At 41.0% G+C, this 15,549-nt stretch overlaps 2 protein-coding genes across 6 annotated transcripts in view; one reads left to right on the top strand and one right to left on the bottom strand.

Moving 5' to 3' along the window:
• LOC143037966 (uncharacterized) overlaps positions 1 to 15,549 on the bottom strand; it is a 181,220-nt gene that overhangs the window by 140,724 nt on the left and 24,947 nt on the right. The gene's annotated exons all lie outside the window — the stretch shown is intronic.
• On the top strand, positions 7,456 to 11,103 carry LOC143037709 (uncharacterized). The gene is made up of 3 exons (XM_076206251.1): positions 7,456 to 7,877; positions 8,042 to 8,811; positions 10,933 to 11,103. Exons 1-3 carry the CDS (start codon positions 7,574 to 7,576, stop codon positions 11,101 to 11,103), a joined length of 1,245 nt encoding a protein of 414 aa, XP_076062366.1. The 5' UTR covers positions 7,456 to 7,573.

The raw sequence follows: 15,549 nt of genomic DNA, 5'->3' as shown, positions 1-15,549 counted from the left end.
CACAACAAAACTCCAAGCAGACAAGATTTAGTCAACAACACAAAAATACTTAAACAATGTAACAACACCAAGAGACTACACATCTTAGAGATAGTCTACATTACACAATACACTCCTATCATTAATATACAGACAGACACAGTAAGTACCTTACAACTACACAGCGAGGCTGCGTGGCAACAAGGCCCAAACGTCCGGCTACCGTGACCAGCTGTCCAGCGACGTCCTGTTGATACGAAGACCTCACCACCGTCCAGTATCTGACTCCTAACTCTCCTAGTTCCCCCCTTTTTACTTGTATTTAAACTCCTGTTCTGTATATGTAATCTCACTTACCTGAAGATGGTTGGATGACTCAACCGAAAGCTTGTATTTATATTTTGTGTTATATTTTTCGTTACAATAACATCATGGATCTCGGAAGTATTGTGTTTGACCTCCCCTCAAGAATCAAACAAACTATTAGAAAAATTGAGAAAATCACTAAGAAGATAGTGGATATTGAATTAGCTCTGGTCTTCGATCGAACATATATATATATATATTTATATATGTGTGTGTGTGTCTGTCTGTGTGTGTGTGTGTGTGTGTGTGTGTGTGTGTGTGTGTGTGTGTTTATATATATATATATATTTATATATATATACACACACACATATATATATACATATATATATATATATATATATATATATATATATATATGCAGGAGTAACTACCAGGAAAGATAAATTAACGGAGCAGAGCGCTTTCGTATATTCACATCTACAGTGCTAGTGCAAAGAAGTAATTCCTTCTTTATACTATTGGCAATGAAGATGTAAATATACGAAAACGCTCTGATTAGCAGGTTTATCTTTCCCGGTGGTCACTCCCGCATTTGTGAACAGGCGTTTCTAATGTTTTCATTGCATATATATACATATACTTAAGCATACATATGGCTCAAAGCTGTTTTTTTTAAGATACCAAAAGTCCCCATGTGCCGGCATCAAAACTCCCAACGACTCTTAAGAGCTTTTACAGTAATAGGGTGAAGACAGTCGTCATGACTTTCACTATCACAGAAATAAACAATACAGAACATGGATTCTTCGACGATATGTCTGGTAAACATGTGTTCTATTCCACAGCGGTATGTTATGTAGATATGTTTCTGTAACTATCTTCTGACATGATCTGAGTATAATGAGAGTACGACAAAGTGATCATCAGTGCGAAACAGCATTTGTTATATCCAGGCAGTGTCCTGAGATGTGTTTTTATATCTTTCCTTTCCAGAAAGTTTTTCTATCCATCTAAATATAAATGTGGTTTATTCGTTGGCCTATTTCTTGTATACATTTGCCTGATACACGTTACCCTGTCGTAAGGCCATATTTGTCATTCGTCGAAATGTACATAGCAACAGCAATGTTCTTCTCTTCAAGATGTTCATCAACCCTTCCAACATTTAAACTAATTTCAAAGAAGTCAAATAATCACGAGAAATCTTCGTATCTTGAGTGTGTTCACATTGAGGTTTAGCATTAACGTGTGTGAGTTTGGTTGGTGAGACTGTAACAGCCTGCATGTGCTTGTGTCAGAAATGCCATCTAATGTGTTGAAGGTTATATGCTAATTATTTAGCGCATCGCATCGAAAAAACTACATCTTCTGCCACGCTTATTCTTTGCTATGTTTTAATGTGCTTGAGTTCACAAGTCAAGGACATTGCTCTGTTTTGTTCCCGTGATCAAATTTTAAGAATTTGTTTTAGTAAGCAAAACATTGCAAGAAGAATCGACATGACGTCATATCAAGTCGCATTTGGTTCTTTTCGTATTGGTGCTTTCTTTCTCTCTCACTCTCTCACTCACTCACTCGTTCACTCACTCACTCGTTCATTTTCATTCTCCTATACTTTTTTTTCACTTCTTGAAGGCTATCGAGGGTTGTCAAACCAGTTTGATTTGAAACTGTTTTCACTTTTACAATGGCTATTGTAGTGGTTGTAACTAGTATTGCTAAGTAATACTCTGCTACTGCTGTTGTGCAATAGCAACTAGTTTTTTATCGCTAAGGTCATACAAGACTAGAACCGTTAATTTCTATTATTATGCCAGTTTTCATTATAATCCATTTGCCCAGATATTACGAGGCTGCATTCATATTTTCCGTTTTCATTCTGTATCGAAAGTATTTGGCCTTTACACAGTGTCTATATATTTTTCTTCTTTGCTAAACTTGTTTTATACGACGTGATGTAATGTCATACCTGAGGGTAACTTCGGGCAAATATTTCTCTTCACGTATATTCAAGAACAATCACTCACTTTCACTTATATAACCATCTGATGGCTTCGAACGCCCCAGTGGTCTCATGCAGGACTTTTTTTTTTTTTTTACTCTCACTTATCGTACGCTTTATTAGATGAATGGAGTTTTTGGACTTCACTCGCTCTCACATATTTTGTAGTTTACCAAATGCTTTCATGATTGAATACAGGAGCATTTTGTGATTTATTTACTCTTATTTGTATTGTTGGTGGTTATCGAACGCTCCATTGACAGTCCAGGAGAGATTGTGTAAACGAGATCCATTGGTAACTTGGTTCTAGATGCGCCTGTTCTCGCCAGACAACTTAATTCTATTTACATTTTTAAGGTCTCGATGGACCCGGTTACGTATGATTTATTCTGTTTCCTGATCCTCTTTTTACAGGTTCCATTTAGTTATTAATTATGAAGCATTAGCAACTTTGAAAAACGTGCAAAAAAGATGTTAATCTATGTGTGCTGCAACATCCTCTTAAATGATATGTTGATGGAAATTGACCAAAAGTGGTCTCACAGCCCATATCAACTAATTTTCAACACGCATTGAACATATGTACATAACTATCAAGGCTACATAAAATAAATATAAACGTCTTACGTACAGTGAAGAATAAACACCGACTACCATTCACTCTCTGCCCTTTTTCACATATTATCGAACGTTCTTCCAGAACGAGGTTGAAAACAGAAGAATGTGTCTTGATTTCTGAACCATAACAAGAAACATTGACGGTGTCGGATCTATATTCGTGGCTTCTTTCCGACATTCATTATTATTCCTCTCGGTTTACCTCAGGAATGCGACCGAAAAAAAAAAAAATATATATATATATAGTAAAATAAAATATCATATATATATACATATATATATATATATATATGTAGTAAAATAAAATAATATTATATATATATATATATATATATATATATATATATATATATGTAGTAAAATAATATTATATATATACATATATATATATACATATATATATATATATATATATATATATATATATAGTAAAATAAAATATCATATATATATATATATATATATATATATATATACATATATATATATATATGGTAAAATAAAATAATATATATATATACATGTATATATATATATATATATGTAGTATAAAAATAATATATATATAGTAAAATAAAATATATATATATATATATATATATATATATAGTAAAATAAAATATTATTATATATATATACATAGATATACATATTATATATATATATATATATATAATATATATATATATATATATATATATATATTTGAGACGTCTGTGAATAAGCACGCGCATGCGTAGTAGTCGGCGGAGCTTGAGACCAAAGACAAATTCCAAGCAACTGCGCAAGACGGTCAAAGATTATCTGATTATCTTGATTCATTTAATCTTCACGTTATTTATTACTTAGAATGGTCCTCTTTTACATATTTCTATAACAAACTGGCATCATGGATCAAGCATTGGCGTCCCCAATATTACGAAAGAGAAATAATCTAAGTTTCCTTTGAAGCTGAATACCATAAATTGATACACATGTGGTTCCTTGCTCTTATGTTTCAGCTTCATTAGTCTAAGCGCAAACTAAGCCACAGGCGACACAGATGACGCAGCACAGATCAAAGGCAGACTTCCTGTTGCCAGACTGAAGTATAGTTTGAACTTCTCTCCCTTGAAATGCTTCTAGATGTACTTTATAACTCAGCATTTCAAGTCAGAGAGAAGTTTAAACCGTACTTCAGTTCGGATGTCTGCCTTTGCTCTGTGCTGTGTCGCCTGTGTCTCAGTTTGTGCTCTGGCTTAAACCCTTTCCCCACGAAAACGTACTTGACTGGTTTTATTTCATCACCAAACGATTCTTAGTCACTTGTAAGAAACGTCACAGCGGCGAAGAACATCAAGATCCGTGTGCGTGTGTGTGTGTGTGTGTGTGTGTGTGTGTGTGTGTGTGTGTGTGTGTGTGTGTGTGTGTGTGTGTGTGTGTGTGTGTGTGTGTGTTTCACCTTGGTCTTGGATCACGTGTTGGACTCGTGATCGACAGCTTTTACCCCTCGGAAGAGAGCTCAAAGCCCATATATGACTGATCTATGGCTAATGTACGCACAAACACATCCAACTCCCCGCCCACAAGAGTTGGAGTAACGGTTCGCAGCGCAGCGATAGTGAAATTATTTCAGCCCTGGGCGGGATTCGAACCCCGATCGCTATAGCAGCTGTTGCGAACGCTACCACTGCAGCGTCGAGTCGTGTGTATGTGTGTGTGTGTGTGAGAGAGAGAGAGAGAGAGAGAGAGAGAGAGAGAGAGAGAGAGAGAGAGAGAGAGAGAGAGAGAGAGAGAGAGAGAGAGAGAGAGAGGGAGAGAGATAGGGGGAGAGAGAGATTTGTCATGGTCTCGGATCACATGCTGGACTCGTGATCGACACCCCTTACCCTCCCGGACGAGAGCTAGGGCAAGAACAGCCAAACACTGCCTTAGATTGACAAAACACCAACGGCGATGCTACTATTGTCTCAATTTATCAAAAATATCACCTACAACGTCAAGAAAAAAGAAAATGACGCCATGAAAAGAATGACGTCATAAATACGTCACAGAGAATGTTCTTCGACTCCCCGATGGCGCCAGGCGACCTTGGGGCACTGAGCGAAGGTTCTTCTTGAATACGGGGGGGGTTGGGGGGCACTAACGGGTCCCATATGAGCCCCGTGACGTCGGCATCACCTTCGGATGACTCCCCCCACACCCCGTCCCTCCCTCCCTTTCTCCCCTTCTCCCCACCTCCCTCCGCCCTCCCCCCTACCTCCTCCTCCCCCTCCTCCTGCCTCCCTCCCTCCCTCCCTCCCCCTCCCCCCTACATCCTTCCCTCCCTTCCTTACTGTCCTTTTAGGTCAGAATTCCTCCCTCCTCCCCTCACTCGTACCTTTTCCACCTTCTTCACCTACGTCAGAATCCCTGTGACGTCACTACAACAACGTCCACTCCCCTCCTCCTCCTCCTCCTCCTCCTCCTTATCTTACTCTAATCTCCCTCATTTTACTTGTCTACAAACTACTTATCTTCTTTGTACTCATTCTTCTCCTCATCCACTCCCTCCTTTTCTTCCTCCTCCTCTTTTTCGTTGTCCTTCCTTTCTTCTCCTCCTCCTCCTCTCCCTCCTCTTCTTCGTCCTCTTGCTCTTCTTCCTACATTTCATCCTCCCCAAACTTCTCTTCCACTCCTCCTCCTCATCCACTCCCCCTTTCTTCTCTTCCTCTTACTCCTCTTTTTCTTCGTCTTCATTCTTTTCTTCTGACTCTTCATCCTTCTCGAACGCCTCTTCCTGCTCCTCCTCCACCTCCTCCTCCTCACTCACCATCACTACACTTCACAGCCTTCTCCGGTCACAACTTGTTCTACACGAGTTATCATCATCTAACGCACTCACCGGTCCCCTTGGCCCCCATGCAGCCTCCGTCATCTCTCTCTGAGATGACCCAGCGAGCATTGGTCATCATCCGGGCAAACCACGTGACCCTAGCCCCTCTGCTGGCGCTCAGTGATAGGGTAGGTTACTTGTCTTACGTTGACGCCACCGAGAACATCCTGGTTGGACATTTGATCCTTCCTCTCAAGCTAATGCCGTGTGGTGATAACAGAGAATGTTGTGTCAGTGTTATCCGACATGTGGGTACTACAAGATTATTAGCCCTGGTCAACACTGATATATATATATATATATATATGTGTGTGTGTGTGTGTGTGTGTGTGTGTGTGTGTGTGTGTGTGTGTGTGTGTGTGTGTGTGTGTGTGTGTGTGTGTGTGTGTGTGTGTGTGTGTTCTGTTTTGACATGAAACAAGAACAAGATTAGTCGAGAGCCCCCCCCCACCTCCACTTTCGCCACCTCCTTCCAAGCCGAATTCCTTCCCTTGCCTGAATGAAATCGCCTCTTCTCGTATAGGTTCAAGTAGAACACGTCACCGCATTGAGCAGGACTTCAGTCAACACTGATCCCCACCAGGGATACCAGATTCAGCATTATCATGCTAACTTTTGCTTATTTCCCCTTGAAATAATACTATGTTCATCAGAAATATAACAGAAATCGAACGTGTTACGATGAACAATAGATTTAGAATTACTTTTTGTTAATCTAGCAGAATTTCAGCTCCCATTTGGCATATTCCCGCTTGAGAAATCTGGTCACCTTTCTGAGTGAAGTCGTCTGTATTTTAACAAATAAAAATCTGTAAAATACTTCAATATTAAGAGGGTCAACCCGATGTTTTGTATACACACACACACACACACTATCTATATATATATATATAATATATATATATATATACATATATACATACTGTATATATATATATGTATATATGTGTGTATATATATATATGTATATATATATATGTATGTATATGTATATATATATATATATATATATATATTACAGTAACAACGACAACTGGTGGTATCTGACAGCATGGTAAACTGCAGACTTGTCGTTAGGTAAAAATTCAATAAATAAATTAATCTGTAACAAAATTATAAGAGGGAAATTCTATTCATTCACATTCATAATTGGTAATATCATTTGGTTGAGTTCTAGAAGCAATAATATTTTACTGCGCACTGTAAATAATATTTTGCTGCACACTGTAACCAATTTTAGACAAATAAAAATTCTAGGGTACTTTGTCCAGCTTAGAAGAGCGCACGCACAGAGACGGGACGAGCAGACATTTTGAATAGACTGAATAAACTATCTCGAGATTAACTCTTTACGTTGTATCAATTAATATCAATTACAGTATCAATTAAATAATTAATACCAATTAAGGATTTTATCATATGCTGACGCTAGATGATTTTTCCCTAATTTTAGAAGAAGTCTTACGCAGTGAGGAAGGGGGAGTAACGTTCATTCGAATGTCGTCTATCCGCCGAGGAAGTAGCCAACAAGTTCGGGTAAATTCGCCTCAAATTTCATCACTAAAATATTCCTGTCACTAATTACACTGTATAACAATGAAAAAAAAACGGAAATGAGACTATCCTTTTCTAGAGTTATTTTTTGCGTAGATCACGAATATAACATCCCTTTTTATTCTGTGACCCTCCAGTTCTTCGTAAATAGCAGTGCCCGCAATGTCTATCTGAACGGTATTTTTTGTTGCTTTTACCATTTATATAATTTTTCACATAGCTATGTGTTTTTTTTCTTAACAGGATACAGAGTTAAGATGCCTAGAGAATGCAAGAATTCGCCAGACAAGTTTTGTTATATATGTGGATCAGTTACATTAAGGCAATACAAGAGACAGTTGACTCAACGTGTAAAGAAACTTTATGAGCTGTACTTTGGATGTAAAGTGGGTGACCAGGACAAAAGCTGGGCACCTCACATATGTTGTGTCAGGTGTACAAGTTCCCTTTCTGCCTGGGTGAAAGGCAAAGGGACTGGCCTCATGTTTGGCGTACCAATGGTCTGGAGGGAGCCAAAGGACCACTCAACAGATTGCTACTTCTGCTTAACGGATATTAAAGGTGGGTGTTCAGTGTTTATTTTTTACTGTTTTTATATATATTTTCAAGAGATGTATCAATAAAAAAGATCGAAATACATAATAAGTTGCACTTCCACTATTTTTGCACGTGATCACAACCAATAGTATCCATTTTTAGTCTGATTTTATTTTATTTTCCTGCAGGTCGCAACAGAAAAGGCAAGAAATCTATCGTGTATCCAGATCTTCAGTCTGCTATTCGCCCAGTTCTACATTCAAGTGATATTCCTGTACCACAGCCGCCCTCTGAACTACCAAGCGATGACACGAGCAACTCAGACGATTTAGAATCTCAAGATGCAACGTATACGACACAACTTGAATCTGATAAGAAACCACACCTCATCACCCAACCAGAACTCAATGATCTAGTTCGTGATCTAACACTTACTAAGCAACAGAGTGAACTCCTGGCCTCACATTTGCAACAATGGCACCTGTTGGATGAAGAAGCTCGAATTACAGTATTTAGGAAGCGTTCTGCAAATCTACAGGATTTCTTCACTTTGGAAAACAACTTGACTTATTGTAATGATATCAGAGGCCTATTCAGTGCCCTTGAGCTGTCCTATGAACCCAATGAGTGGAGGCTATTCATAGATGGATCCCTTTACAGCATAAAAGCAGTTCTGTTGCACATTGGGAACACCATGCCTTCAGTTCCAGTTGCTTACTCAGTCATTTTAAGAGAGACATATGAGAACCTTGCTTTTATTCTAGACCGCATAAGTTACAAAGAGCATGAGTGGTTAATTTGTGCAGACTTGAAAGTAGTAGCCATACTTAATGGGCTACAAACTGGATACACCAAATTTATGTGCTTTCTTTGCAAGTGGGACAGTAGGGCCAGATCAGAACATTATATACGCTCAGAATGGCCATCTCGGGAATCTATGACGCTTGGATGCCATAATGTAATTCATGAGCCACTAGTTAAGAAGGAGAAAATCATTTTGCCACCACTGCATATAAAACTAGGCCTAATGAAGCAATTTACCAAAGCACTGCAACATAACAAGCCATGTTTCCAGTATCTCAAAGGGATCTTCCCTAAAATTAGTGATGCCAAGATTAAAGAGGGTATATTTGTAGGCCCTCAGATTCGCAAGCTTATAAATGATGAGGACTTTGAGGCGACAATGGATGAACCTGAGCTAGCGGCCTGGCATGCATTCAAAGATGTATGCAAAGGGCTTCTGGGAAAGCACCAAGAGTCCCAGCGAGAGCGTAAAGTGGAGAGGCTAATCAAATGCTACCAAGATCTCGGATGCAATCTGTCACTGAAGATACACTTTCTTCATTCTCATCTGTCCTTCTTCCCAGAGAATGCAGCAGATGTGAGTGATGAACATGGAGAGAGGTTCCATCAAGATATAGCGTCAATGGAAAACAGGTACAAGGGAAAATGGAGCCCTGCTATGCTGGCTGACTTCTGTTGGAACCTGAAGCGTGACACGCCTGAGACGTCTTATAAAAGAAGAAGTAAATAATAGATTGTAGGTTAATACATCATATAAAGCTAACAAACATGCCGATTCATTATATATTAATTAAATAAATACAATGAAGACATTTAATCTGACTTTGGGAGCAAAATACATTTATGGAACCTTGGAAATCTCTATTAATTGCATAATTATTAAAACAGCGATTTACAAAAAATTGCGACGTGGCATGATATTTTTGTTATCAAATTTGAATTCAGCACACTGAACTTCATAATAAAACGTACATGAGAACTATGTTTTTTTCTTAATCCTGAAATTTGTTGTACAGTGTTATTAACCTTGCCACCATCTCTCTACCAGGTTTCCAATCCTCCCTTAACTCTTTCACTACCATGGACGATGTTGAAATACCTTGGCAACAGCCAGAAAAAAAAAATAATAATAATGAAAAATAAAATGGCACCCGCCCACCAGGCAATATCGTTCATGTCATTGGCAATCCTCTCGGAAGTGACGGTTACGGTCGTAGTACGTTCGGGCAAGGCTCACGCGTTAGCGATTACAGTGCAGTTATTGAGTAGTTTTACTGTCGCCTGAAAGCAACTGTATAGTGGTCGACTGAAGTCCGTTATAATACAGACAGGCGCAGGCATTCAAACTAGTGTCATCAGCATTGTGGATTTTGAATAAGAAACTCTGCAACATGTGTTATTACGTCGTGGGAAGAGGGCGTTTTGGTTTCATCCAATGATAGAAATGAAGACGGGGATCCCATTTCACATGCTTTATCCAAAATTGTGAATGTATGAACATAGATTCTTTAATTACTTTAGGATAATTGATTGCACTTACCACATTCATTCTTGTCTTTCTTGTCCCTGCCTTCACATTAATCATAAAATTGACAGTAGAAGGCCTTTGACTGTTCAGTTTGGTTGCTATAACCATCAAAGGAATAATCCCAAATGGATGGTAACTTCCGGATCTCTTCTATAAACGACTCAGCGTCATACGAATCTTCCATTGTTTCCATAGCAACGAAACAGCAGGATTGACTGTCGCCAGCCACTGGCTCTTGCTTCGAACTGTGTGAGTTCTGCTCAACCACACACGACGACAGTTTTGTGATTGATACCATCCACTCATTGCGACAGCAGTCGAAATCGACTTGAGTAATTGGCTCGTATGAGTATCAACAAGCGTTTTATAACTGCCCACACTGGGTTTAGGTGTGGTTTTGTTGTGGTACGCATGAGCCTAGCTTTATGATCTACCTTCATAGACTTAGTACAAAATGGTCTTTATTGTTAAAATGTTAAATGACTTTTACCCTTGAAATTTAACACATGAAATGGGAGTACCGTCCCTTGACCTTTTGTGCTTAGAAATGTGACCGTTACATTTTTGTAATTAGAAATGTGACCATGGCAGACTCTTCACCGCCACGAAGATTTCACGCATTTTCATTTTAGCTTAACTTAACTCCGGACCGTTCCATTACAGAGAAATAGTTATTGTTGCTACTACTCCTCCGCCATCACCGCCACTGGCCCACAACTATCGCCATTGACACAATTACATTCCCAGGCACTACAATGGTGCCACCACCACCATCACCACCACTGGACCACAACTATCACCATTGACACCATGACATTCCCTGGGCACTACAACAGTGTCACCACCATCACCACCACTCCGGCTCCCCCTCCACCTCCGCCGCCACCACAGCGACATCACCACCTCCATAATGACTAAAACACGCGCACATACCTACTGCTCTCTCAACTCCACACCTCCAAGTTCTCCAGCCCCCTCCGGCGCTCAACGCACTCAATTTCTCCCTCCTCTTCTCTCCCCTCCCCTTCCCTTCCCTTCCCTTCTCTTCCATTCCCTCCTCTTCCATTTCCTCCCCTTCCCTTCCCTCCCGGCCTCCTCAATCAGTTCCCTCTTTCCATTCTCCTTTTCTCATCCGCTTGTACTTCTTTCCTTTCCCTTTGATCCTTCGTCTCCTCCCCTTCTCCTTTCTCCCCCTGTTTTTTCCAATTCTCTTATTCTTCATTCTCTTCATCCTTACCCGTTCTCAATCATCTCCATATTCTTCCAAAGCATTCTTTACCTTTTCCTTTCCGTCTTTCCCTGCGCAGGGTGATTCTGCTCCAGCGAGTCGGGGCTATTTTTCCTCCGACTGCTGGGGCAGATTAGCTAGAATGTGATATGCAGCTGGAGGAAAATAACATTCCTCCAGCAGCAGCATCATATCAAATGACATTATATGTATTTTTGTTGAGAAAACAAAATAGTTTCCCAAAATTATTTTATGGCTGAAAAAGAGCTAGAGGTGGGCAGTACCGCCGATGAGTCGGAGGTTGGAGAAAGACGAGCCCAGTGTGATAACCCCTTTAATGGAACCGAGCGTGTAGATGCGTAAAATGCGCAACGCTCTGACGTGTACGAGTAGGCTATATCCTTGGGGGCATCCGACACACAACTTTCCCGACTGAGTGACTGACAGAATAATGAGTCGCGAAAACCTGGTCTCCTCCTCCTCCTCCTCCTCCTACAACACCAAGAGTACCTTCATTCCTCCCTTCTGATCACCTGATCTAAATGTGGCGGCACGCTAGACATTTCTCACTAGCATGCTACTTGCTTTTGAAACTTCGTTTGAGTAGAAACGATTTCGGTGACGATCTTGTTTCTCAAATATCCAAATGTCAAATGACTTTTTGCGTCATCATCGAGTGAGAAGCTGAATGACGAACCAAGAGAAGTTCAACCTAAAATACGAATGTTAGACACACATTGTTGAGATGTTCTTACAGTAATCTAGAATATTGCAACCGAAGTCGTTTCCACTCAAACGAAGTAACAAAAATGTGCCGCCAACAAAAGTCCCACGTCGCGAGCACGTGATGGTGGAAGCTGGAACAGGTGATGATCTCTGAAAAACTTCTGCCCACAAACCCCACGACGCGGGGTGGGGGGGGGGGTGCAGTGCATCTCCAGTGGTCACTCTGGACTGAGACAAACAGGACATGAAAACATAAAAATTATGGCATAGGCGTCCGGACCGGGGGGGGGGGTGTGGTGCTCCCCCCCCCCCTAGAAATCCAGGGTATGTTTGAAACTTTGGTGGTCTTCGCATATGATTAAGTTAGGACTTTAACCCATTCAACTCCGATGACAAGATGTCTTGTCATTTGGTCAAATAAAACAAAAAATCATAAAACACCAAAATGTTTGATCAAACACCAGAAAAATATGACGTCAGTAGTCCTCGCTTCGCTCGCAGCGAAGCGAGGACGGTCGTCATTTTTTTAGTGGGTTTGATAAAAAATTTTGGTGTTTTATGATTTTTTGTTTTATTTGACCAAATGACAAGACATCTTGTCATCGGAGTTGAATGGGTTAAGTTATAAAATATCAGTATATCTACCCGTGTAGATAACGTCAATGTATGCCCAAGTGGCCAATTTGAAGTATGTATCTTGATATATCCCAATAACATTAACTACATTTGTATAATATATTCACTTTTGCCCCCCCCCCCCCGCACAGCAAAAATTGCTGCGTCCAGACGCTCCTGAATGGAGGAGACCGTAGGGGACTATGAAAACGTTCACTAGGCAGCTCCCTCCGTGTAGCAGTGCACATCACCAGACGCCTGCACATCTGAAGGCCACTTTCCAGAACCGACTTTGGTCCCCCCCCTCCCGATGGAGAAAAGGGTGCCCGCCCCAACCTGCCTCTTATCCACCTGGCAGGTCAGCCGAAGAAAGGCTGTGCAGCAGCCACACTAAACTCATCACGAGGCGAGAAGTGAGAAACCCGTGGTAGGGCAAGTTTTGTCGGTTGTGGAAAGACACTTTTCTTTTTTCTTTCTTTCTTTTCTTTCTTTCTTTCATAGACCGAGGTTTAGGCTGCCTTCCTGCCTGGCCAGGGATGTCGAGAAACACCGCAAGAAGCGTGCAGCGGCTCCCGTGAATCGAACTCACGACCACCTGGTCATGAGTTCGACACGGTACCCATTGGGCTGCTGCGCGGCCCTGCAGCCACAATAGTAAAACCAATCAACCCGTTGGTGAAGGGAGGGAGGGGGAGGGAGCTGGAGCCCTCCCAGATCCACCAAAACACTTCTATTGCCACCCCGCCCCACCCTGTAACCAGGTTGACCAGACTTACCATAATTATGCTAAATTTAACATATTGCCCCCATACAATTGTGTTATATCAATAAGAAAAATACAACAGAAACCGAATGCATCAAGAGGAACAAAATACTTAGCACCATGTTTGCCAATCTAGCATAATTCCATATGCTGTGTGGCTTATTCCCGCTTGAGATATCTGTAACAACACCCCCTCCCAAAAAAAGAAAAGGGCGATGAGTTCCCTCTCCCCTCCCCCCACGCACTTCGAACCAATTAGATCCGACAGGGGTGGGGGTGTTACCAATATTTTGTCGTCCGGGATGACCAGCGCTTCTACCCTAAGGGACAATATCGTACCGATGTGTCGTAGAGCCAGTGAGGGAGACATATAAAGGAGGGCAACAGCAGAATGGAGGTGAATGAGTGGGGAGGGGAGAGGGACCGTAGTAACGAGACGTCACCCAACCCTCCTTCCTCCGAATAGAAGGCGGTGTGGGTGGGTGTTGGGGGGGGGGGGGGGTACGGGGATGAATGAAACGACCTGTCTGTATTCATGATTAAAAGACAAGGGACACCCAGTGCTGCGAAAGGCCTTTATTGGGGTTGGTGGTTCTGGATGAGGAAGTGCCATACGTATAAGACGCCAGCCAACCGAAGGTCATTCGAAAGCCACTTGCGCCTCTTATGTGATCAAGGTACCCTGGGTTACATGTATGTATGTGCGTGTGTGTGTGTGTGTGTGTGTGTGTGTGTGTGTGTGTGTGTGTGTGTGTGTGTGTGTGTGTGTGTGTGTGCGCGCGCGCGCCATAGGTATAAAATTAAGACAACTGGCGACAGCATTAGCAAATGAAAAAATACCACCCGGTACGGAAATGGCTGAGTCCTTAAGAGTCTTTAAGGACCTTTAAGAGTCTACAAGGGTCTTTAAGAGTCTTTGAGGGTCTCTAAGAGGCCTTTAAGGATCTTCAATATTTTTAGATTCTTTCAGGGTCTATAACAAAATTAAAGGTCTTTAAGGTGTTTTATGGGTCTTTAAGGGTCTACAAGTCTTTAAGGATATTTAAGATGTTTTAAAAGTCTTTAAGTGTCTTTAAGGTTCTTTTAGAGACCCGTTGAGCTGCTTCGAGGAGTTCATTCTGGATCAAGCCACACTATTTCATTCCCTTGAGGGAGCATCATCGTAGCAAAGGAGGCCAGGACTCTTTACTGTATCTCGTTCAACGCTTTATAATTATCTCAGGAGTTTCTTCACTTGAATCGAACTCAGAGTGAATTCATGCTTGTGCCACTCTGCCAGAACAATTCAAAGTAAATTTGAAGACAAGCAAAAGTAAAAAGATAAGTAGATAAATAAAAAGAAAAAGAAAATAGAGGAATGATCAGCTCGGAAATCTAGAGTGAACCAATTGTAACTGAGGGTGAGAATTTCGATGAAGTTAGAGTATGATTACTTAGGTCATATGCTAAAGGTATCTGACTGAAGATCATGATCATTTGGGAAAAAGGTGTATCACAAATAGTTGGAAAATGTTTGGTAAATACAGGAACATTACAAGAAGCTATGTCTGAAATGCAATGTTTACAATCAGTGTATACTACTAGCTATAATCTACGGATATGATATTTGGAAATTGACAAAGGCGATGGAGATGGAGTAAAGAAGTGCAATGAAGAGAATGGAGAGATCACTGCTTGGAATAAGGCTGAAGGACAGGGAGAGGACAAACTGGGTGAGAGAACAGACTGGAGTGGAAGAAATTGTTGGACCAATGAAGGAGAGGAAACTGAACGGGCCAGGGAAGCTAGCCAGAAAGGATAAGGGATGGAGCAAGTGTGTTACTGACTGGACTTTGCGAAATAGGAACCGTGGAAAAGGAAGATCAGGTAGGTGGAAAGATGAGAGAAGTTTGAAGGAGTGGCATGGCAGAAATTAGGGTAGTCGTGCGACTCATGGAAGTATCTGGGAGATGAAGCAGGTGTGTTACTGACTGGGCGCCGCGAAATGGGAAGCGTGGAAAGGGAAAATCAGAGAGGTGGAAAGATGAGAAAG

The sequence above is a fragment of the Oratosquilla oratoria genome, chromosome 23 (assembly GCF_046742065.1).
Source record: "Oratosquilla oratoria isolate Oo_2021 chromosome 23, ASM4674206v1, whole genome shotgun sequence".
NCBI classification, from domain to species: domain Eukaryota; kingdom Metazoa; phylum Arthropoda; class Malacostraca; order Stomatopoda; family Squillidae; genus Oratosquilla; species Oratosquilla oratoria.
The sequence above is the reverse complement of the archived record's forward strand: the minus strand, read 5'-3'. Positions and strand labels throughout refer to the sequence as shown.